Raw genomic sequence first — 25,359 nt, forward strand, 5'->3', positions numbered from 1 at the left:
TTAAAAAAGGACAAATTGTTTATTACATTTGTGATGTTAAGACCTAAATTTAGTGTAAAAAAACAAATTGATTAAAAAAAAATGTGACTAGATAAAATCTTAATGGTAGCCCAAAAGACAAACAGCAGAGCTTATAAAATATATACCGTACACAGATTTCATTAAATTAAAGCTGCACCACCAAGGTAAATCTTAAATAAACCCGCTATCCCTAATCGAGAAGAAACTATTGCCTACAGGGACGGAGTCACTGAAATTAAAAAACTGTTCTTGTTGCAGTCCCCAATCTCCTTCATCGTCATCTTCTGGCTCGGCTACTGAAGAATTTCGCGCATTTTCATACAGAAATACTTGCTCATCCACGTGAGCAGGAGCCAATCGGTTTCTTTTGGCATTTACAACGTTCACTGATGAACTAAAGAGACGTTCAGGAAAGACTCTTGTGGGAGAAATGCACCAATATTTTTGGAGAACTTTTGGTAGAAGAGGAAATAGTGCCAAACGATCAGACCACCATTTCAGTGGATCCTCATTTAGTCCAAGAACTTTTTGGGATTTAAAATTGCTCAACTCCTCAACGACCTGTGCATGACACTCCTCTTGATCTTCTGGAGGCCCAGACTGGCAGAATATTTCCGCTAACATATTATTGATGCTGCTTGAAGTAGGAGGAGTGGATGACACCACCAATTTTTTCATTGGAGGTTCTTCTGTAATTGGAAATACTTTATCCTCAGATCTTGTGGTTTCCTTGCTTCTGTCTAGCAGGGCCTTGGCTTCCTCAATAACACGATTTTCAACCTGAGAACGTTCAAACGCAGATAGGAACGGAAGTCTTTTGTACCTGGGATCCAAAAACGTTGCAAGATTCAAGAACATATCTATTTCTGGTGTCTGCTGATACGTAGTTGACAAAGCTTTGGCAATGACCTCCTTGGCCATGCTGATTTCTTTTAAGTCTGTATCTTTGATATTCAAAGAAGTGTTAAGTAGCATGTGTAGGAGAGGTTTTACCATACTTATAGTGGGATACTTTGACATTGACAACATTTCCGCAACTTGCTTAAAAGGTTGCAGGAGGTCAACAAGGCCTTCAATTGTATTCCACTCACTAGATTCTAGCATGAGATGATGGTTATTACTATCCTCAACCAAGACACCTGCTATGGTGAACTGCTGTTCCTTAAGACGCTGTAACATGGCAAGTGTGCTGCCCCACCAGGAAACACGGTCACTTATGAGCATACAAGAAATTGTGTTTTGCTGCTTTTGCTTCTCACAGAGCATGTACATCGCAACTGTCGATTGCTGAAAATATTCCACCAACTTTCTACACCTTGAAAGAAGTCCAGAGACCTTTGGGAGTTGAAAAGCTTGCTGTATTCCCTTATTGAATGTCTGGCCCACACAAGGCATGTTTATGGGAATATCCAGAAGAGAGCATGCCTTTATAATGTCTTTACTATAGTCAGTGGTAGCGCCAAATACTTTTGCGCTAATTCCCCACTCTATAAAGGTTTCATACAATACTCTAGTAATTGACTCCGCTTTGTTTTCCTCGGGTACTTCAAGTGTTTTCAAACATCGGGAGCCTATGGTAAAAGAATGAGAAACACCAGTGGCTAAAAAGTGGACAAAAAGGGTTACGTATGATCTCTTCTGGCTTTCACTTTTCCACATGTCAGTGGAAATACCACACCACAACACATCCACCAACTCTTTTAGTATAACATCTCTAACAGTGTGATACTTCTCCGGCAACAGACGACTGCATATGTATTTCCGGCTAGGAATTTCATACCTAGGATCCATAGTTTTTAGAAGACATTTGAAAGTAGGTTCATCCAATATAGAAGCAGGAAACATACCCTCACATATCAAATTAACCACAGCGGATGAAACCTCAAGCTGTTTCTTGTCAAAAGTATGGCTACTTTTCATTATTAAAGTTTCTTGAACAACTTGCTGGGATGTTTCCGGTTTCAACTTTGAGAAAGCTGTGGCAAATGCCTCCCTCATTTGCTCTGTGTTGCTTTTCACAAATTCACAAAACTCATCTGGGTGATTCTTCTCGAGGTGGTAAGAAAGGTTGGAAGTATTCCCAGAATATGCTATCTGAGCCATACAGATGCGACAATAGATTTTCTTCCATTCCAAAATGCATCCCTCAGCATTTGTGTCAAATCCAAAATACTTCCATACTTTACTCTTTGCTCTAGGATGTGCAACAAGGTTAAGGTCAGACTGTACAACTTCACTGCTTTTAACCTCCATAATGTTGAAAGTGCCAGTCTTCAGTTAAGACTTCACTCATTAATGAGTACCTGCTAACGGCAGGAAGACAAGAGATAAAATCAGGAAGCAAAACTAATTGCATCACGAGGAGGGGGTGGTCCAAAACTAAAGATAATTTTAATACTAAAGGTCTCTCTTTTTCGTGCCATGATCTAATATATTTTCAAATAAACTATAATATAAAAGTCCCCATCATTCCATTACTACTCTTAACTGCTTTATTTTTATTTTTTTTACTTCTTGTATGATGATGCTTCAGTTGAGAATCTCTGTGCAAGCTGGGATACTCAAGCGAGTTGTCATCAAGAGGCACAGGGTACGGTCAGTGCTGCAGACTCTTATCTTGAAATGAATCCTTATCAGTGACATACATTTCAAGGGCTGGGCTAGTCCCTACTCTACTGAGCATGCAATGGTTGTCAATTTCAAAGTATGCTCAGTAGATTCTTGTCACTGCAATATGGACAGTGACAGTGAGCTCACTTGCTGGTTCTGTAGAGAAGTGACAAAAGAGAGCACTGTCATTGCACATTGTACGGAGAGAATGAGCAAGTAGAGATGAGCGCCGCCACCACCACAAGTGATGTCACTTCTGTGGGTAGGTCTGATTTGTGTGCGCTTGTCCTCTCTTTGCAAAGCACACTGACAGTGTGATCTCTCCCTGGCTCGTCACTTCTCATCAAAGCTGGCAAGGAAGCGCATTGTCAAAGTGCACCGAGAAGAATAGTGAACAGTGACAAGTTTCTACTGAACATCCATCGGATTTGACAATTGACCAATGCTCAGTGGAGTAGGGACTAGCCTAGCCCCTGAAATGGATGTCACTAATGACGCTTCGTTTCTGGGTGGGGGCAGAGGCTGCGCCAGTGAGATTCTCATCACACAGAGAGCAGTAAAAAAAAAAAAAAAAAAACCTTAGAGTAGGTAGGGAATGATATGGACTTTTAATTAAGGTACATTAGAAAAATATTAGATTCTGGCACTAGACATACATTTAGGATGAAAAAGTAAGAGTTTCGGACCACCCCTTAAACAGTTTACTGCAAATAAAATATCTTTATCTGCTTAACAAGGTTTCAAACATGGCCACTTATAAAGATTAGCATCTCACTAACGTTAACAATGTCCCAATACTGAACTTAGGTTATAAATGTTGTGTGCTTGCACTAATCTAAAAGGGAAGTATAAATGTATGATCACTGAGGGGCCTATACACGGTTTAGGAGAATGTTGGTCCCATGTGCAATTATTAGAAATAACCATATACAGCATTTCAATATCATGCTTTGGGTGGACCAATGTTGGGACCACCATTCAATTCAAAAGAGGGACTTGAGTCACTGGTTCTCGTAATCAGTAGAGGTCAAACCAACTGTAAATTTGTCACCGAGCCAATAGATAAGTGATAAACATTGTTCATGGGCCAAGAAGGGTGTTTTCTAAAACAAAAGCAAAATGAGCAAAAAGATTTGCAGGATCCTAGTCCAGTAGTAACGTTGCTAGTCCGTGGCCGCCATTTCTGATTAGTAGGCACTATAACATTATTACAATGCCACTCATTATACGCATGGCGTGATAAGGTCCTACTAAGTAAAAGAGATGCCTGGGATGCTGCAGATAGTAGGAAATACACAGTGCTGTGGTCTGGAAGCCATGAACTAAGATGTGTCCATTAGACCAGGGTCCTGCAAGTCTTTTTATTGAACTCTAGTGGTCATTAGGTTTGATCCACACTGTTGGTGGGCACATATGCTCAGGAGGTATGAGCCCAACCACGGGCACAGTCAGTATAGACATTGAGGCATGTGTCCACCACAGAGACCCGTATACCGGATGTGTGCACTTAACCTTATTCCTATGTACACAGTCAGGTTAACACTGGTTATGGAAGCCTAGTTCAGTAATACAGCACACAGCCCACAACTTTATTATTCCTTGTCCATAAAGATCATGTAAGAACAAGGTGGTAACCATGGCCAGAGGTCAACTATGAGCCTTTAGTCTTGTAGTGCTTTATTTTTCTAGGAAAAGGAATTAACTGGCGATTATTTTCTACCACTATATAACAGATACAGAAAAGAAAAAAAAAAGTTAATCATTTAGTCTCGCTACAGTGTGAGCTCCATGAACACAAATTTATTAAGGCTCCGTGAAAGAGCTGAAACGGCATTGAATCCATTCTGTGAGATCAAGAAGCTTTTATCCACAGAAAGTTTGCAAAAGGGGGTTTCAAAGGCTGGGCTACATGCCAGTCACTGGCTTTAAAGGTAATCTGTCAAAAGGTTTTTGCCAAGTAATCTGACGGCAGCATGAGGTAGGGACAGAGACCCTGATTCCAGTGATGTATCACTTTATTTACTGGGTGCAGCAGTTGTGATACAGTCACCATTTTCTCTGCTGCAGATCTAGTAGCAGAGAACCCTGCCCACACCACTGATTATACATTGTATACAGCTGCCAGTCACAAAAAGCTGCTAATGTGCGCATGGTTGGACTAGGAGGCTCAAGGCCAGCTGTCCTGTAATAATAATCTCCTGCTGATAAAACACAGATTGTATTGAAGCAAAAAAACAAAGCCCAGTAAGTGACATATCGCTGTAATTAGGCCCCTACATCATGGTACTCCCAGATTAGATAGCACAATCCTGTAAACAGATTCCTTAGAAATAGATCGTGTCACCATGAGCCCCAAAGCAGTTCATCTACAGAAATGCAAGATAGCAGCAGATTTCATTTGGGCACCTCCACTTCATGATAGAACAGGACTGCAGTAGCGTATACTCTTGAGGTAGTCAGATCTCTTCATCACATAAATTAAGTATATAACAGACTAGCATTTAACCCCTTCACGATCTCTGACATATCCATACGTCCAGGTCGGTTACGTTGGGGTTTCAGTGTAAATCATGTATTTCAGAGATTTAGATGTAACCCCATCAGAAGATTCCCTATAATGAGGCAGTTGGAGGCACTGTGGATTTGGCGGCATCAGTCTTTTTAGGCGTGCATAAAAACGCGGCCCGTCACAGTTTTGTGCACTTTTGAAAAGAATGACAAAGCTGAACAGACGCCAGACGGAGTCCAGAGTAACTCTGCTGCCTCATTATAGTGAATGGATCCTTCATGTGAATCACGTCACTTGAAGATTTAGATGGAAACCCCGATATAAGAGGTAAGCATACAGTGCAGGATAAATGTGATCCCAAATGTGATGTAAAATGTTGTCAATTAAAGCTTCAACTCAATCCACAAAAAAGCACTCACTCAGGTCTGTCATTGGTCAATGAAAATATAGGGGGCATCCACATTACTGGTAAAGGTAACACAAAGGCTCTGGAAAAGCAAAATGGCCCTCGCCTCCCCAAGGAAATTCAGCCCCAGTGTGCCTAAACCACATTTAGCATTCACATGTCTGACCTTTCTGTAACGATGAGAGCCCGCCTAATTTAAGGGAGCATGTTTCCTGTAGCATTAGATGGTCACTACCACATACTGGGAACTACAACAGTAGTTTGCATTTTTCACACAGCAACATTCACTGCTGCTTGTTTCTGGAAAATACCGATGGAGTCAAAATAGTTACTACACCTGTAGATTAATTCCGAAAGGGGTATAATTTCCAAAATGGGGTCACTTCAAGGGGTATTCTGCTCTTCTAGCACTTAGAGGCTCTGTATATGGAGTCTACAAACTATTCTAAGAAAATCTGCACTCCAGGAGGAAATAGTGCTCGGTCCATCCCGAGTCTCTCCGTATGGCTAAGCAATACTGTACAGCTACATATGGGATAAGTCTAGATTCAGCAGAAATAGTGGGAAATGTGATTTTTTTATTTTCACCGCTTAATGTAATAAATTTCTGTGAAGTACAAGTACCTGGGGGGGTCAATGTGCTCACCACAAGCCTAGATAAATTCCTTGAGGGACTCAATATCCAAATTGGGGTCACTTGTGGGGGGTTTCCACTGTTTAGGCATATCAGGGGCTCTGCATATGCAACATGGCATTCGCTCTCAATTCCAGCCAAGTTTGCATTCAAACAGAGAAATGCTGTTCCCTTAAAGGGAACCTGTCAGCAGGATTGTGCACAGTAACCTACATACAGTGTCAGGTCGGCGCCATTATACTTATTAAAATGATACTTGGGTTGATGAAATCCGTCTTGAGGTTGTTTTTTAATCTTTATTTTCAGTTTTCAGTGATCGCCGATAGCTGCTACTGCGCAGGCAGCGCCATCTTGGAGGATTTTTTTTCTCTCTCTAGCAACACAACGCCGCCGGCGCATGTGCAGTAGCAGCTATTGGCCATTGCCGATAACTGTTACTGCGCAGGCGGCGCCATCTTGGAGGAGGAATTTTTTTTTCTTCTCTAGCAAGATGGTGCAGCCAGCGCATTTGCAGTAGCAGCCATCAGATCATACAAATACACTGATAGCTGCTACTGCACAGGCGCCGTTTTAAAATGAATTTTTTTTATACTCCTTGGGAAACCATAAAGCACATTTATCAACTGCACATTAAACATGCAATTATGCTGCAGTGCAGGTGCCATGGCTGGCGCCTGCTTGCGGAAGGGTATTTTTTGTTTTTAAAGTACGGTATGTACATATATTCATTATGCCAACTAGGGGCAGGTCAGTGAGGGCTGCCTTAGGACATCAGCATATAATTTACTCAAAACTGAACATAAAGATTAAACAACAACCACAAGACGGATTTCATCAACCAAAGTATCATTGTAATCAGTATAACGGCACCGACCTGACACTGTGTGTAGGTTACTGTACACAATCCTTCTGACAGGATCCCTTTAACCCCTTCACGACATGCGCCGTACATGTACGGTGCATGTCGTGTCCCTCTGGCACTGAGCTCACATCTTTTCCGGCACATGTCAGCTGTTTTTTGTGTCAATCTCTGACAGCGGGCATTTACTGTGATCGCGCCGGAAGTGCATCACTAATCCCAGCCATCGGTGACCCCCGTCACATGATCGCGGGTCACCGATGGGTCGGCATGACAACCAGAGGTCTCCAGATCTCTTTGGTTGTAATAGCCAGATTGCTATAAGCGCCACCCTGTGGTCGGTGCTCATAGTAAGTGAGCATTTCTCCTACACCCAAGCGATCTGATTATCGCCTGTGTGTTGCAGAGGTGATCGGGTAATTTCAGCTTCTAGTCTCCCACGGAGACTATTGAAGCAAGTGAAAAGTAAAAAAAAAATGTTTTTAAAAATATAAAAGTTCAAATCACCCCCATTCAAAATAAAACAATGAAAAAAAAAATACACATATTTAGTATCGCCGCGTTCAGAATCGACCAATCAATCAAGCTAGAAAAAGAATTAACCCGATTGGTAAAAGGCGTATCGAAAAAAAAGTCAAATTAAAATGCAATAACGGGCGATCAAAAGAACTACACCAAAATGGTATTATTAAAAACGTCAGCTCGGCACGCATAAAAAAAAGTCCTCACCAGCCCCAGATCACAAAAAAATTGGAGACGCTATGGGTCTCGGAAAATGACGCTATATATATATATATATATATATATATATATATATATATATATATATATATATATATATATATATATATATATATATATATATATATATATATATATAATTTTTTTTTTTTTTTTTTTTTTTTTTCAACAAACTTTTTTATTAAAATGGTAAAAAAAATCCAATCTATACATGTTTGGTATCTACAAACTCATAATGACCTGGAGAATCATAATGGCAGGTCAGTTTTAGCATTTGGTGAACATGGTGAAGAAAAAAAACAGGTGCAGAATCGCACTTTTTTTAGTGCAATTTCACCGCCCTTGGAGTTTAGAACACGACATGGTAAAACCAATTGTGTCGTTCAAAATTACAACTCGTCCTGCAAAAAACAAGCCCTCATATTGATGGAAATATATAAAAGTTATGGCTCTGGGAAGATGGCGAGCGAAAACAAAAAAGGGCTGCGTTGAGAAAGGGTTAAGAGCCCTGCATTGCACCCAAGCAGTACATATGGAGTATCGGCGTTCTCAGGAGCAATTGCACACCAAATTTTGGGGTCCATTTTCTGTTAAGGCCCCGTCACACTTAGCGACGCTGCAGCGATACAGACAACGATGCCGATCGCTGCAGCGTCGCTGTTTAGTCGCTGGAGAGCTGTCACACAGACAGCTCTCCAGCGACCAACGATGCCGAGGTCCCCGGGTAACCAGGGTAAACATCGGGTTGCTAAGCGCAGGGCCGCGCTTAGTAACCCGATGTTTACCCTGGTTACCAGTGTAAAATGTAAAAAAACAAACAGTACATACTCACCTTCGCGTCCCCCGGCGTCCGCTTCCTGCACTGACTGAGCGCCGGCCCTAACAGCAGAGCGGTGACGTCACCGCTGTGCTGTGCTTTCACTTTACGGCCGGCAGTCAGTCAGTGCGGGAAGCAGACGGCAAGGGACCTGACGGACACCGGAATGTGAGTATGTAGTGTTTGTTTTTTTTTACATTTACGATGGTAACCAGGGTAAACATCGGGTTTCTAAGCGCGGCCCTGCGCTTAGTAACCTGATATTTACCCTGGTTACCAGTGAATCCGTGTCACACACACCGATTCAGCGATGTCAGCGGGACCTCAACGATCAAAAAAAGGTCCAGGCCATTCCGACACGACCAGCGATCTCACAGCAGGGGCCTGGTCACTGGTACGTGTCAAACATAGCGAGATCGCTACTGAGGTCGCTGTTGCGTCACAAAACTTGTGACTCAGCAGCGATCTCGCTAGCGACCTCGCTTAGTGTGACGGGGGCTTTACCCTTGCGAAAATAAAGAAATTTGGGTCTAAAAATTTTAGTGAAAAAAAAATTTAAATATTCATTTTTTTTCCTTCCACATTCCAAAAATTCCTGTGAGCACCTGAAGGGTTAATAAGCTTATTGAATGTAGTTTTGAGCACCCTCAGGGGTGCAGTTTTAATAATGGTGTAAATTATGGGTATTTTCTCTCATATAGACCCCTCAAAGTCACTTCAAATGTCATGTGGTCCCTAAATAAAAGATTTTGTACATTTTTTTGTTGGAAAAATGAGACATAGCTGGTCAACTTTTAACCCATCTAGCTTTCAAAATGGTGCTGATTTAAAGTAGATATGTGGGAAATATTGTGCTTTAACTATTTTGTGTGACATATCTGGTATAAAGGCATAAAAATGAAAAGTATGAAAATGTATACATTTTCGACAAATTTCCAATTTTTTCACAAATAAACTCAAGTCATATCGAACAAATTTTACCACTAACATAGTACAATATGTCACGAAAAAAACGTCTCACAATCAGTGGGATCCATTGAAGCTTTCCAGAGTTATTACCAGATAGTGACACTGGTCAGAATTGTAAAATTTGGCCTATTCATGGAGGTGAAAATAGGCTTGAGGGGAGAAGGGGTTAAACCAACAAGTAGAGTTGAGCAAAATAATTGGCAGGACTTTGGTCCAGCAGACCAGTTTGTAGTCTGTGGCCGGCAGACCACAGCCATGTGAACCTCATCAATTAAGATCTTGTAGTGCCTTATTTTTCTAGGAAAAGGAATTAGCTTGCTATTATTTTCTACCATCTCCTCTTACCTACAGATATGTCTTCTGATTAGGCCCAGAGCGATCGGTCACGTGTGCATCTTGCCATAAGGATGACATTTGCACGGTGCCTAATAATCAGAAGGGGTACCAGGAGGAGGTCCACAAGCCTTTAGTCATGCTGCTATGGGCTATGAATGCGCACATTTCTGCTTTGGCAATGAAGATACATGTTAACCCCTTCACGACCTTTGACGCAGTGTATGCGTCATGGAATGATCGCGCTCCTGCAGATCGGGTGAAAGGGTTAACTCCAATCTCACCCGATCTGCAGAGACAGGGGGAGTGGTGCTTCAGCCCAGGGGGGGTGGCTACACCCCCCCGTGGCTACGATCGCTCTGATTGGCTGTTGAAAGTGAAACTGCCAATCAGAGCGATTTGTAATATTTCACCTAAAAAACAGGTGAAATATTACAATCCAGCCATGGCCGATGCTGCAATATCATCGGCCATGGCTGGAAATACTGATGTGATCCCCCCCCACCCCACCGATCGCCCCCCCAGTCCTCCGTTATGGGGTCCGGTCCCCTCCGTCCTGTGCTGCGCTGCCCCGTGCTCCTGCCCGCTCCCCCGTCCTGCTGTCCGCTCCCCCCTGTGGTCCGATCACCCCCCCTGTGCTCCAATCCACCCCCCCACCACCCCTTCATACTTACCGATCCTCCCGGTGTCCGGCCGTTTCCTCGCTGGGCGCCGCCATCTTCCAAAATGGCGGGCGCATGCTCAGTACGCCCGCCGGCAGATTCCATTCAAGTACATTTTGATCGCTGTGGTAGGTTCTACCACAGCGATCAAAATAAAAAAAATAATAAATAAACCCCCCCCTTTATCACCCCCATAGATAGGGATAATAATAAAATAAAGAAAATATATATATATTTTTTTTTCCACTAGGGTTAGGGTTAGAACTAGGGTTAGGGTTAGAACTAGGGTTAGGGTTACGGGTAGGGTTAGGGTTAGGGGTAGGGTTAGGGTTATGGCATGTGCGGATTTGGCTGCGGATCCGCAGCGGATTGGCCGCGGATCCGCAGCGGATTGGCCGCGGATCCGCAGCGGATTGGATGCGGATCCGCAGCGGATTGGCCGCGGATCCGCAGCGGATTGGCCGCGGATCCGCAGCGGATTGGCCGCTGCGAATTCGTAGCAGTTTTCCATCAGGTTTACAGTACCGTGTACACCTTTGGAAAACCAAATCCGCTGTGCCCATGGTGCGGAAAATTCCGTGCAGAAACGCTGCGTTGTATTTTCCGCAGCATGTCAATTCTTTGTGCGGATTCCGCAGCGTTTTACACCTGTTCCTCAATAGGAATCCGCAGGTGAAATCCGCACAAAAAAACACTGGAAATCTGCTGTAAATCCGCAGGTAAAACGCAGTGCCTTTTACTTGCAGATTTTTCAAAAGTCGTGCGGAAAAATCTCACACGAATCCGCTACGTGGGCACATACCCTTAGGGTTAGGGTTGGAATTAGGGCTAGGGTTGGAAATAGGGTTAAGATTAGGCTTGTGGTTAGGGTTATGGATAGGGTTAGGGGTGTGTTGGGGTTACAGTTGTGGTTAGGGTTGGGATTAGGGTTAGGGTTGGGATTAGGGTTAGGATTAGGGTTGGAATTAGGGTTACGGGTGTGTTGGGGTTAGGGTTGTGGTTAGGGGTGTGTTGGGGTTAGGGTTGGGATTAGGGTTATGGCTACAGTTGGGATTAGGATTAGGGGTGTGTTGGGGTTAGTGTTGAAGTTAGAAATGAGGGGTTTCCACTGTTTAGGCACATCAGGGGTCTCCAAACGCAACATGGCGCCACCATTGATTCCAGCCAATCTTGCATTCAAAAAGTCAAATGGTGCTCCCTCCCTTCCAAGCCCCGACGTGTGCCCAAACAGTGGTTTACCCCCACATTTGGGGTACCAGCGTACTCAGGACAAACTGGGCAACAACTGTTGGGGTCCAATTTCTCCTGTTACCCTTGCAAAAATAAAAAATTACTTGCTAAAACATAATTTTTGAGGAAAGAACAATTATTTTTTATTTTCACGGCTCTGCGTTATAAACTTCTGTGAAGCACTTGGGGGTTGAAAGTGCTCACCACACATCTAGATAAGTTCCTTCGGGGGTCTAGTTTCCAAAATGGGGTCACTTGTGGGGTGTTTCTACTGTTTAGGCACATCAAGGGCTCTGCAAATGCAATGTGACGCCCGCAGACCATTCCATCAAAGTCTGCATTTCAAATGTCACTACTTCCCTTCCGAGCCCTGACGTGTGCCCAAACAGTGGTTTACCCCCACATATGGGGTATCATCGTACTCAGGACAAACTGGACAACAACATTTGGGGTCCAATTTCTCCTATTACCCTTGGGAAAATAAAACATTCTGGGCTAAAAATCATTTTTGAGGAAAGAAAAATTATTTTTTTATTTTCACGGCTCTGCGTTATAAACTTCTGTGAAGCACCTGGGGGTTATAAGTGCTCACTATGCATCTAGATAAGTTCCTTGGGGGGTCTAGTTTCCAAAATGGGGTCACTTGTAGGGGAGCTCCAATGTTTAGGCACACAGGGGCTCTCCAAACGCGACATGGTGTCCGCTAACGATTGGAGCTAATTTTCCGTTCAAAAAGTCAAATGGCACGCCTCCCCTTTCCGAGCCTTGCCGTGCACCCAAACAGTGGTTTACCCCCACATATGAGGTATCGGCATACTCAGGAGAAATTGCCCAACAAATTTTAGGATCCATTTTATCCTGTTGCCCATGTGAAAATGAAAGAATTGAGGCTAAAAGAAATTTTGTGTGAAAAAAAAGTACTTTTTCATTTTTGCGGATCAATTTGTGAAGCACCTGGGGGTTTAAAGTGCTCACTATGCCTCTAGATGAGTTCCTTGGGGGGTCTAGTTTACAAAATGGAGTCACTTGTGGAGGAGCTCCAATGTTTAGGCACACAGGGGCTTTCCAAACGCGACATGGTGTCCGCTAACGATGGAGATAATTTTTCATTCAAAAAGTCAAATGGCGCTCCTTCCCTTCCGAGCCTTACCATGTGCCCAAACAGTGGTTTACCCCCACATGTGAGGTATTGGTGTACTCAGGAGAAATTGCCCAACAAAATTTAGGATCCATTTTATCCTGTTGCCCATGTAAAAATGAAAAAAGTGAGGCTAAAATAATTTTTTTGTGAAAAAAAAGTACTTTTTCATTTTTACGGATCAATTTGTGAAGCACCTGGGGGTTTAAAGTGCTCACTATGCTTCTAGATAAGTTCCTTGGGGGGTCTAGTTTCCAAAATGTAGTCACTTGTGGGGGAGCTCCAATGTTTAGGCACACGGGGGCTCTCCAAACGCGACATGGTGTCCGCTAAAGATTGGAGCCAATTTTTCATTCAAAAAGTCAAATGGCGCTCCTTCCCTTCCGAGCCCTGCCGTGCGCCCAAACAGTGGTTTACCCCCACATATAAGGTATCAGCGTACTCAGGACAAATTGGACAACAACGTCGGTGGTCCAGTTTCTCCTTTTACCCTTGGGAAAATAAAAAATTGTTGCTAAAAGATCATTTTTGTGACTAAAAAGTTAAATGTTCATTTTTTCCTTCCATGTTGCTTCTGCTGCTGTGAAAAACCTGAAGGGTTAATAAACTTCTTGAATGTGGTTTTGAGCACCTTGAGGGGTGCAGTTTTTAGAATGGTGTCACTTTTGGGTATTTTCATCCATATAGAACCCTCAAACTGACTTCAAATGTGAGGTGGTCCCTAAAAAAAATGGTTTTGTAAATTTTGTTGTAAAAATGAGAAATCACTGGTCAAATTTTAACCCTTATAACTTCCTAGCAAAAAAAAATTTGTTTCCAAAATTGTGCTGATGTAAAGTAGACATGTGGGAAATGTTATTTATTAACTATTTTGTGTCACATAACTCTCTGGTTTAACAGAATAAAAATTCAAAATGTGAAAATTGCGAAATTTTCAAAATTTTTGCCAAATTTCCATTTTTTTTCACAAATAAACTCAGAAATTATCGACCTAAATTTACCACTAACATGAAGCTCAATATGTCACGAAAAAACAATCTCAGAATCGCTAGGATCCGTTGAAGCGTTCCTGAGTTATTACCTCATAAAGGGACACTGGTCAGAATTGCAAAAAACGGCAAGGTCATGAAGGGGTTAATAAGTGGAAGCCAGTGTACACACATTTTATATAAACAAATTATCTAAACACATAGCCACACATACTGGGCTACCATGAATACTCCTGCATATCTATTACCGTTTATGTTTTTATCTATTTACATAGAACGATATTCAGTATACATTCTTTGTACAAAGTGGCTAGAACACTTTAGGTTTACTTGTGATTTTCTACTTAACACCTTACCACATTAGGACATGAACAAATGTTCTGGGTAGGGGTCCACAGTCCACATGAGTGGAAGTGGCTCAGGAGCTGCGCTACCACTCGCGGCTGAAGAAGGCAACATTACAGAACCGCGACTGTTAGGCTATGTGCACACATTGCTGCGATAAACGCGACACAACACAACCCATTGAATTCAATGGGATTCCGCAAATCTGTGCTAATGCTTCGTATTTTTCCACGGCAGAATCGCATTGCGGAAAAATACGCAGTATGCTCATTCTTTGTGCGGAATCACGGCGATTCCGCACACATAGGAATGCATTGATCCGCTTACTTCCCGCATGGGGCTATGCCCACCATGCGCAAAGTAAGCGGATCATGTGCAGATGGTACCCAGGGTGGAGAAGAGGAGACTCTCCTCCAGGCCCTTAAAAAAAAAATGAAAATAAAAATAGTTATATACTCACCTTCTGGCAGCCCCCGGATCCAGCCCAGGCCTTAGCAATGCTCCCGGCAGCTCCCGTTCCCAGTGATGCCTTGCGACAATGACCTGTGATGACGTAGCGGTCCCGCGTGATGCTACATCATCTGGGGTCACTGTCGAAAGGCATCGCTGGGAACAGGAGTTGCCGGGAGCATTGCGAGGATCGGGAAGGCTGCGGGGGCCGCTGGAAGGTGAGAATATCACGATTTTTAATTTTTTTTATTATTTTTAAAATTATATCTTTTTACTATTGATGTTGCATAGGCAGCATCAATAGTAAAAAGTTGGTCACACTTGTCAAACACTATGTTTGACAAGTGTGATCAACCTGTCAATCAGTTTTCCAAGCGATGCTACAGATAGCTTGGAAAACGCTAGCATTCTGCAAACTGATTACGCTTGCAAAATGCTAGTGTTTAGTGGGAATACGCATGCCAATTCTTCCTGCGGTAGAGAATAGCGAAATTGCCGCAGCAATTCCGCAACGTGTGCACATAGCCTTAAAGGGACTGTGTCAGCACAGAATGACTGTTCAAATGTTCAAACTAAGTTCCGTAACATCCGTTTTAGTAAGAATCCACACATTTCACGACCAAGTCTGATCTGCAAAATTAGATCAGATTAGGACGTGCTCTGAATCACCATAATCTCACCCTGAGACTGTAGCGGATATGTGAACATATCTATGGTACACTATGTCTAAGGGTACCGTCTCACAGTGGCACTTTGATCGCTACGACGGCACGATCCATGACGTTCCAGCGATATACATATGATCTCGTTGTGTCTGACACGCAGCAGCGATCAGGGACCCGGCTGAGAATCGTACGTCGTAGCAGATCGTTTGAAACTTTCTTTCGTTGCTGGATCTCCCGCTGACATCGCTGGATCGGCGTGTGTGACGCTGATCCAGCGATGTGTTCGCTTATAACCAGGGTAAACATCGGGTTACTAAGCGCAGGGCCGCGCTTAGTAACCCGATGTTTACCCTGGTTACCATTGTAAATGTAAAAAAAAAAACCACTACATACTCACCTTCTGATGTCTGTCACGTCCCCCGGCGTCTGTTTCCCGCACTGACTGTGAGCGCCGGCCGTAAGGTAAAAGCAGAGCACAGCGGTGACGTCACCGCTGTGCTGTGCTTTACGGCCGGCACTGACACAGTCAGTGCGGGAAGCCGCCGGCGGGGGACGTGACAAACATCAGAAGGTGAGTATGTAGTGTTTTTTTTTTTTACATTTACAATGGTAACCAGGGTAAACATCGGGTTACTAAGCGCGGCCCTGCGCTTAGTAACCCGATGTTTATCCTGGTTACCCGGGGACTTCGGCATCGTTGGTCTCTGGAGAGCTGTCTGTGTAAGAGCTCTCCAGCGACCACACAACGACTTACCAACGATCACGGCCAGGTCGTATCGCTGGTCGTGATCGTTGGTAAATCGTTTAGTGTAACGGTACCCTAAGAGTGCTGCGCATAAAAAAATATCAAAAGCGGACTGCACTACTCCGAGGTGTTACACACGGAGTGAATGCAGCCTAATGCACAAGAGGAATAACAACTAGATATGTTTTGCATGTATTATTTTTCAAGTACAAATTACTGGTAAGTCTGTCAATACAAAATGACTGTTGAAACTCAGCACAGGGACTCGGTGTACCCTTGGTGCAGCTAAAAAATTCAGTGCACCTTCCCACCTACGGTAACTCTTTTCTGGATCATGTAAAGCTAGATCTGTCAATCAATAAAGAAGGGGCAGAAAAAGATGGGAAACAAGTAGGTGGGAAGGAACACTGAACTGTTTATCTACACCACATGTGCATATGTGCTTGGTTTGAACAGTCATTTTGTGCAGACAGATTCCCTTTAAACCACAGAATAAAGTAACTAGGTATTTGTAGTTCTGAAGACCCTTTACCTCCTTGGCATCAGGCAGCTTTAGGCTTCTTTGACACATACCGTGTCTTTTGCAGCCCGTTTTTGCGGGTCTTTTTTGCGGGCGGTATAGCCGCAATTTTCAAGGTCTGCAGCAATAACAAACAGCAAAAAATTTGCGGATCGCCGTTTTCCAGGTTCCCAATACTATAGCAAAATTATTGGAAAAAAACAAAACCGGAAGTGACAGCGCACCGCAAAAAACCTTACGTTGTTTTTTTGCGGCCCCAGTGATTTACAATGGAGGCCGTGTCCTTAAGCCATGAAAAATATCGAGCAAGCTCAATCTTTTTTCACAGCAGTAAAAACGGCTCTCACGGCTGAACGGCGCGCCGTGGAATTATTGCGGCCCACAGAAATCTATTGGAGCCGCAAAATCACGGCAAGTGTAAAAGAAGCCTTAGCCTTTGTGACAAACCATTATTTTTCCACTTTCTAATTATTACCACATTCTAGGAGCCTGAACTTTTTTTTTTTTGGAGGAGGAGATGGTGATGAGGGCTTGTTTTGCTTGGGTGTGAGTTGTATTTGACAGTGGAATAATTTTGGGATATGACAAACTTTCATTAACTCTTTATTGGTAAAAATATAAACAAAATAGACGTTCTACAACTGTTTTACTGCATTCTGACTTTTATCGCGCTTACTGATCTACAGAGCTGTGGACTTGGGAGTCTGTGTCAATTTTGGTGGAGTTGGAGTCAGTATGAGATGGACCAACTCCTAAAATATATAGTAAATTGGGTTCAGTAGTGCAATGCAATATGAGTTGCAAATGTTTTCATAGTTTGGGAAAGTTCTGAAATGTTCTATAATTGTCTGTTCTGTTCCTGGTCTAAGGATCACAGCTTTTAGCGGAGATGAATCTGTGCTGCACTGTGTGTACATGCTCAGTAGTGAGGAAATGCTGTGGTGTCATAGTTGAGATGAATCTGTGTTGCATTTTATGTACATGCTCAGTAGTGATCAGTCCTGTGAAGTCGGGAGTCAGGGAAATTGAGGAGCCGGAGTCGGTGGTTTGGCTTACCGACCCCCCACAGCTCTGCTGATCAAGTTAAATAATACAAATACTAATACTAAAGAGAGAGAGAGAAGATTCAAAAAGATATAAATAAACTCGAGCAGTGGGCAGCAAAAACAGAATGGTTTTTAACAAGGAAAAATGCAAAGTACTACATCTGGGCAATAAAAATAAAAAAAGCATATACAGAATGGGAGGAATAGGGCTAAGCAACACATGTGAAAAAGAATTGGGTATACTAATAGATCATAAACTGAACATGAGTCAACAGTGTGCTGCAGCAGCAAAAAAGGCAAATGCAATTCTGGATGTATTAACAGAAGCATACAGTCTAGATCATGCAAAGTCATTATTGCTCTCTACTCCTCTTTGGTCAGACCTCACCTGCAATACTGTGTCCAGTTTTGGGCACCACATTTTAAAAAAGACATCAGCAAACTGAAGCAAGTTCAGAGAAGAGCGACCAATCTGCAAACCATGTTCTATGAGGAACGGTTACAGGAATTGGGAATGTTTAGCTTGCAAATAAGAAGACTGAGAGGAGACTTAATAGCTGTCTACAAATATCTCAAGGGCTGTCACAATATACTACGTGCCTGTGTTATATACTACGTGCCTGTGTTATATACTATGTGCCTGTGTTATATACTATGTGCCTGTTGTATACTGCGTGGGCTGTTATATACTGCGTGGGCTGTGCAATATACTATGCGGCTATGCTATATAAGATAACAACAGGAGGACAAAAAGAGCAAACTGATTATATCTAAAAGATATCATATCATTTTATTATATCATAGAAAAGGTAAAATATCACAACAATATATAGAACACCAAAAAACAATGCAGACTGTTATGAACCCCACCCACACCTATCCCCACCCCACATATACACTTCAATCCCTGGAAAAATAAATAAAGGTCCAAAGACCGTAACTCAAGGAAAAGACAGTGCGTCCAAACATGGACGTCAGGGAAGCAGCATGCATGAACCAGATGATCGGGAATAGAGTTACACCCGTCTAACATCTAAGGTGCAATAGTGCATGGCAAGAAATGCAGTGCTTACCAACCGATGAGTGGAAACAAAGAGGGGGGTGGATGGAGGGTCCTGAGACACACTCCCTTAAGAAAGCAGCCTCTAGCTGCCGCAAAACGCTTGTCGGGACCCTCCATCCACCCCCCTCCTCGTTTTCACTCATCTGTTGGTAAGCGCTGCATTTCTTGCCATGCACTATTGCACCTTAGATGTTAGATAGACGGGTGTAACTTTATCCCGATCATCTGGTTCATGCATGCTGCTTCCCTGACGTCCATGTTTGGACGCACTGTCTTTTCCTTGAGTTACGGTCTTTGGACCTTTATTTATTTATTTTTCCAGGGATTGAAGTGTATATGTGGGGTGGGGATAGGTGTGGGTGGGGTTCATAACAGTCTGCATTGTTTTTTGGTGTTCTATATATTGTTGTGATATTTTACCTTTTCTATGATATAATAAAATGATATGATATCTTTTAGATATAACCAGTTTGCTCTTTTTGTCCTCCTGTTGTTATCTGATACTTTTTGGAGCTGATTTTTTGGGGGGGTTTGCAGACAGATATTCTCTGCCACCCTGGTCTCTAAGTACGGTATGTACATGGGATTTTGGTTGCTAGTGGCTATGCTATATACTATGTGGGCTGTATTATATACTACGTGGCTGTGCATTCTAGAATACCCGATGCGTTCGAATCGGGCCACCATCTAGTAATTATATAAGATTGCTTTATTGATGACAACTAGCTTTAATTTACATAGAGTATTATAGTATGTAAATGATGATTTTTAAAAACAAATTGCAGACACGTCACACGGATGTGAGCCGAGAACGTCTGTATCCGTCCCAAGTAGGCGTACACACTTAAAAGTGATGCACAACAGAGCACACATTGACTATCAACACCGTTTTTGTCTGTGGCCCAGGTGGTGCATATGCCCAAAACCAGTTATGTGGGGGGTTGGGAAGTTTGGACATAAGCCCTGACAGGACCAACGAACGTGGGAAAAAGCGCACGAACCTTACCTGTGATGTACACTTGTTCTGCATGCAAATATCACCTCATATATGCTCTGCTTAAAGGGACAAACAGGTTCCCTTTAAAACTGAGAAATTTCTACAACTGTCCCATTCATATGAATAGGACCTGCTGAAATTCATGTGCTTGCCGTTAAAGGGGTTGTCCGGTCAAAATCGGTAAGTCTGCAGTCCCTCTGTGTGTCTGTAGAGTTATGAGTCCCCCAGCGCATGCTCTGTGCACTGCGAGGATTCGCCATTGTCTGAGCCGAGACCGGAGGGTATGTATGTATTTTACTTACTGTCGGGCAGAAACCGTCCAGGGGGCGCAGACTCGCTACATACATTTGTATTAAGTGGACTGGCCAGTATTAGGGCATTGGAGTCACTACGTTGAGGGTCTGACTCCCTATTTTTCTTAGACCGGCTCCTTCATAAATGCCCAATAATTAGTGAGAACGAATTTACTACAGTGAAATGGTAACTGCACAATATCACTAATTTTTTTATTATTATTAACAAAAGTTTTTTTTAACAAACACAAAATATATTGATATTAATTTTCTGAAACTTGGGTAAAAGGTTAACCAATATTAATAATAGATAATATTATTATAGCCGAGGTCTGGATATTTCAACTGACTAAAATGAGTCTGTCAATTTACATTTATTTTTATATTGGTTTGCGCTTCATTACAACAATGCAGAACAAATTGGTGGTGTATGGGCCGTGAACGGGGTACAGGCCATGAATGGGGTACGGGCCGCGGCTGGGGTATGGGCTATGAATGGGGTACGGGCTATGAATGGGGTACGGGCTATGAATAGGGTATGGGCCGCGGCTGGGGTATGGTCTATGAATGGGGTATGGGCTATGAATAGGGTATGGGCCATGGGCTGCGGCTGGGGTATGGTCTATGAATGGGGTATGGGCTATGAATAGGGTATGGGCCATGGGCTGCGGCTGGGGTATGGTCTATGAATGGGGTATGGGCTATGAATAGGGTATGGGCCATGGGCTGCGGCTGGGGTATGGGCTATGAATAGGGTATGGGCCATGGGCCGCGGCTGGGGTATGGTCTATGAATGGGGTACGGGCCATGAATGGGGTACGGGCCGCGGCTGGGGTATGGTCTATGAATGGGGTACGGGCCATGAATGGGGTATGGGCCGCGGCTGGGGTATGGGCTATGAATGGGGTACAGGCCATGAATAGGGTAAGGGCCGCTGCTGGGGTATGAATGGGGTATGGGCCGCGGCTGGGGTATGGTCTATGAATGGGGTACGGGCCATGAATGGGGTACGGGCCGCGGCTGGGGTATGGTCTATGAATGGGGTACGGGCCATGAATGGGGTATGGGCCGCGGCTGGGGTATGGGCTATGAATGGGGTACAGGCCATGAATAGGGTAAGGGCCGCTGCTGGGGTATGAATGGGGTACGGGCCGCGGCTGGGGCACTTTCAGGAGGGAAAGCAGCCTTGCACTAGGGATATTACATCACTGCTGCATGCAGTACAGGTTCAGCAGGTGAGCCAGCACACTAGTGACAGGCCGGATGTCGGGACAGTGGGCCGGATGTCGGGACAGGGGGCCGGATGTCGGGACAGGGGGCCGGATGTCGGGACAGGGGGCCGGATGTCGGGACAGGGGGCCGGATGTCGGGACAGGGGGCCGGATGGCAGTGTGCGGGAAGAGGTGACCTGAGGAGACTCCCGCAGACGGTGCACTGCTCGCAGTGTCGGGAGCGCGCGCTGCAGCTCTCCGGTCCCGGCGGGATTTCCCGCGCCGCTCGCTGAGGTAACACCGCCTCGTCACTGCTCGCACTTCCTTCCCCGACGACTGAGCGAGTCTGCGTGTAGTCCCGAGAGCAGCTGAAGGTCGCGCGGTTTCCGCCTGCTTTCTCCCATGCCCCCTCTCCCCACTATCGTGCGCCCCTCCAGCTCCGTGTATCTATATATCGCACGTCTATAATAACGCAATTGTGGGATACACACCTGTCCCGACCAGCGCAGCTCTCGTCGCGAGGCCCTTGCACTGAGGACAGTATGTCGCAGACGATTGGTCACAGCCCTCGCTCGCCAGAGCAGTCACGGAGCTATCGCGATATAATGAACGTTGTGTCTCGACTGTCCTTTCTCGTTCAACGCGCTTGGCGATGACGTCACGACATGCACGATATGCGACATCTTCTGGCAGGACACGCGTTACGGCTAATAATCACATACAGACGCTGCCATTTCTGCCTCTGTCTGACCTGGTAGTGGGAAGGCCCGGCCGAGCAGCTGCTGCAGGAGCACTCTCATCGCGATATAGTAATTCCTGAGCGCCGGCAGGACGAGGCGCACACGGCACATGGCTGCTGTAGTGTTAGAGCCGGCGATGGGGCGTGTGCTCGTCACTCCCACGGGAACCCCCGCCGCCAGGGGAAGCGCCGGCCTGGTGGGGAAAGTGGTGGCCTGGTGGGGAAAGTGGTGGCCTGGTGTCCGGCGGGGAGGAAGCGCTGCCCTGGTGGCAGAGCCGGCTCCAGGGGGCCCCTTTAACACATACCACGGTTCATGATGCACAGATACAGCAGAGAACTATAGGCATAGTACAGTGCCAGATTTCACTTTTTAGGCCTCTTTCACACTTCCGTCGTGCATTCCCCGTCACAATGCGTTGGTTTGTAAACAAAAACACATCCTGCAAATTTGCCCGCAGGATGTGTTTTTTTTTCCCATAGACTTGTAGTAGCAACGCATGGCCACGCTTTTCGTCCGCCGCGCACTGGATCCTGCACAATTTGACGGCACGTCGTCTTGAAAAAACGTTCAATAACACGTTTGTTGTCAGTGTCGGAAAAATGTGCAACGACGCATTCTGCGGCATATGTCGTTGACTATAATGGCAGCCTATGGACGCAGGATGCGTCGTTGCCTGTGAAAAGCAGGAATCCTGCGACGTATTGCGTTTTTCTATTCTGAGCCTGCCTGGAAGGATTTTCTAGTCTGGGGAAATTCTCTTTCTCTCTCCCCCTCCCTACGAATTCAGGCACTTCCTCATGCGATGGATCCATCAAGAAACTGGATGCGTTGGATCCATTTTTCTTTATTTTCCTGACATCTGTCAGTACGTCACAACAACGCATTGTGACGGCCGCCGAACATCGGAAGTGTGAAAGAAGCCTTACGTGAGTGATAGTGTAAATTCTACAATACCATACAGCAGAGGGGCTTTATATACATCAACCCCTTATATGCCAATTTTTGTGACCTACTCCCTGTTCCTCAGTTACCAGTAGGCATTTTATTGTTAGCTGAACTTGCTGCAAAGAAAAAACTGCATACATTGATTGACAATTTTTTTATTGGAAAACTTTTTAAAGTAAACATTAGAAAGTATTAACGTAGAACATTTGTAAAAGTGCAAAATGTGTAGCATATAGCACAGCCCACGTAGCACATAGCACAGTCATCTACTATATAATTGTCTAAGGGTCACTTCCGTCTGTCTGTCACAGATATTCATTTGTCGCGGCCTCTGTCTGTCATGGAAATCCAAGTCGCTGATTGGTCGTGGCAAAATGCCCACGACCATTGCCACGACAAATCAGCGACGGGCACAGTCCGGCGGCAAAATGGCCACTCTTTCCTCCCCGCAGTCAGTGCCCGCTCCATACTCCCCTCCAGTCAGCCCTCACACAGGGTTAATGCCAGCGTTACTGGAGCGCGGTGTAACGCACTCCGGTTACGCCGCTATTAACCCTGTGTGACCAACATTTTACTCTTGATGCTGCGTATGCAGCATCAATAGTAAAAAGATCTAATGTTACAAATAAGAATAATAAAAGAAGGTTATTCTCACCCTCCGACGTCGCCCGCTGTCCTCGGCAGTGCAAGAGGCAGGTTCCGGTGGCAAGGATGCTATGCGAGAAGGACCTTCCATGACGGCACGGTCGTGACCGCGACGTCATCACAGGTCCTGCGCTCATACCAACCCTGGGACCGGAAGCTGCCGTGTGCACCGCACACAGGCGCCAGGACTACAAGGGGCCTTCGGAAAGGTGAGTATATGTTTATTTTTTATTTTAAGTCTTTTTTAACCACGCATATAGTGCCCACATTGCTATATACTACGTGGGCTGTGTTAGATACTGCGTAGGCTCTGTTATATACTAAATCTCTGTGCTATATACTAACGTGGCTATGTTATATACTGCGTGGGCTGTGTTATAACTTGGCTAGTGTTATATACGGTGGGGGCTGTGCTATCTACTGCGTGGCTGTTATGTACTGCGTGGGCTGTGTTATATATTACGTGGCCAGTGTTATATACTGCGGGGGCTGTGCTATATACTGCGTGGGCTGTGCTATATATTGCGTGGCCAGTGTTATATACTGCGTGGGCTGTGCTATATATATTACGTGGGCTGTGCTATATACTGCGTGGGCTGTGCTATATATTACGTGGCCAGTGTTATATACTACGTCGCCTGTGTTATATACTGCGTGGCTGCTATATACTGCGTGGGCTGTGTTATATATTACGTGGGCTGTGTTATATACTGCGTGGCCACTGTTATATACTGCGTGGCCTGTATTAACGCAGCGGGTATTCTACAATATGTATGTATGCATAGAGCAGCCACATAGTATATAGCACAGGCCACGTAGTATTTGTCTGCTATATACTACATGGCTCCTATATACTATTTGGCCTGTGCTATATACTATGTGGCTGCTATACACATACATACATATTCTAGAACAGAGGTCCCCAACCGCCGGTCCGCGGACCAGGACCAGGCCGTTGGGGTTTATCAGCCGGTCCGCGGCGCCGCTGACAGCTACTTTAGCGGCTAAACACGCCGGTTGTGCGGCCTCCATTTTGTCACACTCCAGCGCCGCAGCGTTCGTCATTCCCCCTTGGGTGGGCGGCCGTGGAGTTCGGGCGGAAGTCTCCTCCCCATCATCCGCCACTCCCTCCTCCCATCTCCCGCTGTACGAGCAGGGCGGGCGGCTTCCACAGCCGCAGCTCCTCCCATTCCGTGACGTCACCATGTATTTCCGGAGTCACCATGGGTGAGTCATATCCGGCCTGTGCGTGTGTGCGGGAACAGCGGGCTGGACCCCTCTGAATGAAGGTATTACCGGCGGCTGTGCAGGGTCCATGTGTGGGGAGCTGGGGTATAGAAGATGTAGCAGTGCTGAATATGTTTTTGTTGATAGGATTTCATGAAGTGGCCATGAAACTTAATAAATAACAAACTCAGCTCTGCTACATCAGTAAAAAACCAATTGATTAATCATTAATGAATGTACTCTGCTGTGACACCATCAGCTCTGCTACATCTGTGTTCAGTGTTTCATAAACCCGACAAATGAATCACTCTGTGTATGAAATCTACAAGTGACACATTCCTCTCTGCTACATATGGCCTCATGCTAAAGCTTTGTGGTACTTTTATCAGTGCAGTGTGGACCGTTAACTTCTCTTGAGAGCACATGATCAATGACTAACACAGGTCTGCTACATCCGCACCGCCGTGCCGGAGGAAATGTTATGGAATGATCAGGAAACTGTCAAGGAGCGAAAGAAAAAGAACAAATCCAGCCCTGCTACATCTGAGT

General features: G+C 44.7%; 3 protein-coding genes across 6 annotated transcripts in view; 1 reads left to right on the plus strand and 2 right to left on the minus strand.

Moving 5' to 3' along the window:
• Positions 1-22,131, minus strand: part of DHRSX (dehydrogenase/reductase X-linked) — a 531,490-nt gene extending 509,359 nt beyond the window's left edge. Inside the window, exon 1 of the mRNA XM_077294696.1 lies at positions 22,005-22,131. Coding sequence (XP_077150811.1) covers positions 22,005-22,104 — 100 coding nt within the window. The 5' untranslated portion in view covers positions 22,105-22,131. The remainder of the gene's footprint in view (positions 1-22,004) is intronic.
• Positions 1-22,142, minus strand: ZBED1 (zinc finger BED-type containing 1). 4 transcript variants are annotated; one of them, XM_077294690.1, is made up of 2 exons: positions 22,005-22,142; positions 1-2,327 (listed from the first exon to the last, which is right to left on the minus strand). In XM_077294690.1, exon 2 carries the CDS (start codon positions 2,272-2,274, stop codon positions 193-195), a length of 2,082 nt encoding a protein of 693 aa, XP_077150805.1. In that variant the 5' UTR covers positions 2,275-2,327; positions 22,005-22,142; the 3' UTR covers positions 1-192. The 4 variants fall into 4 exon arrangements, with proteins under 4 accessions (XP_077150805.1, XP_077150808.1, XP_077150806.1 ...); XM_077294693.1 differs by having other exon boundaries at positions 1-2,324; positions 22,005-22,109; XM_077294691.1 differs by lacking the exon at positions 22,005-22,142 and adding an exon at positions 21,745-21,998 and having other exon boundaries at positions 1-2,324.
• LOC143815472 (SCAN domain-containing protein 3-like) overlaps positions 21,269-25,359 on the plus strand; it is an 8,787-nt gene continuing 4,696 nt past the window's right edge. The window contains exon 1 of the transcript XR_013223754.1: positions 21,269-21,547. The gene's annotated coding sequence lies outside the window, so the exon portion shown is untranslated. The remainder of the gene's footprint in view (positions 21,548-25,359) is intronic.

This window comes from Ranitomeya variabilis, chromosome 3, assembly GCF_051348905.1.
Source record: "Ranitomeya variabilis isolate aRanVar5 chromosome 3, aRanVar5.hap1, whole genome shotgun sequence".
NCBI lineage: Eukaryota > Metazoa > Chordata > Amphibia > Anura > Dendrobatidae > Ranitomeya > Ranitomeya variabilis.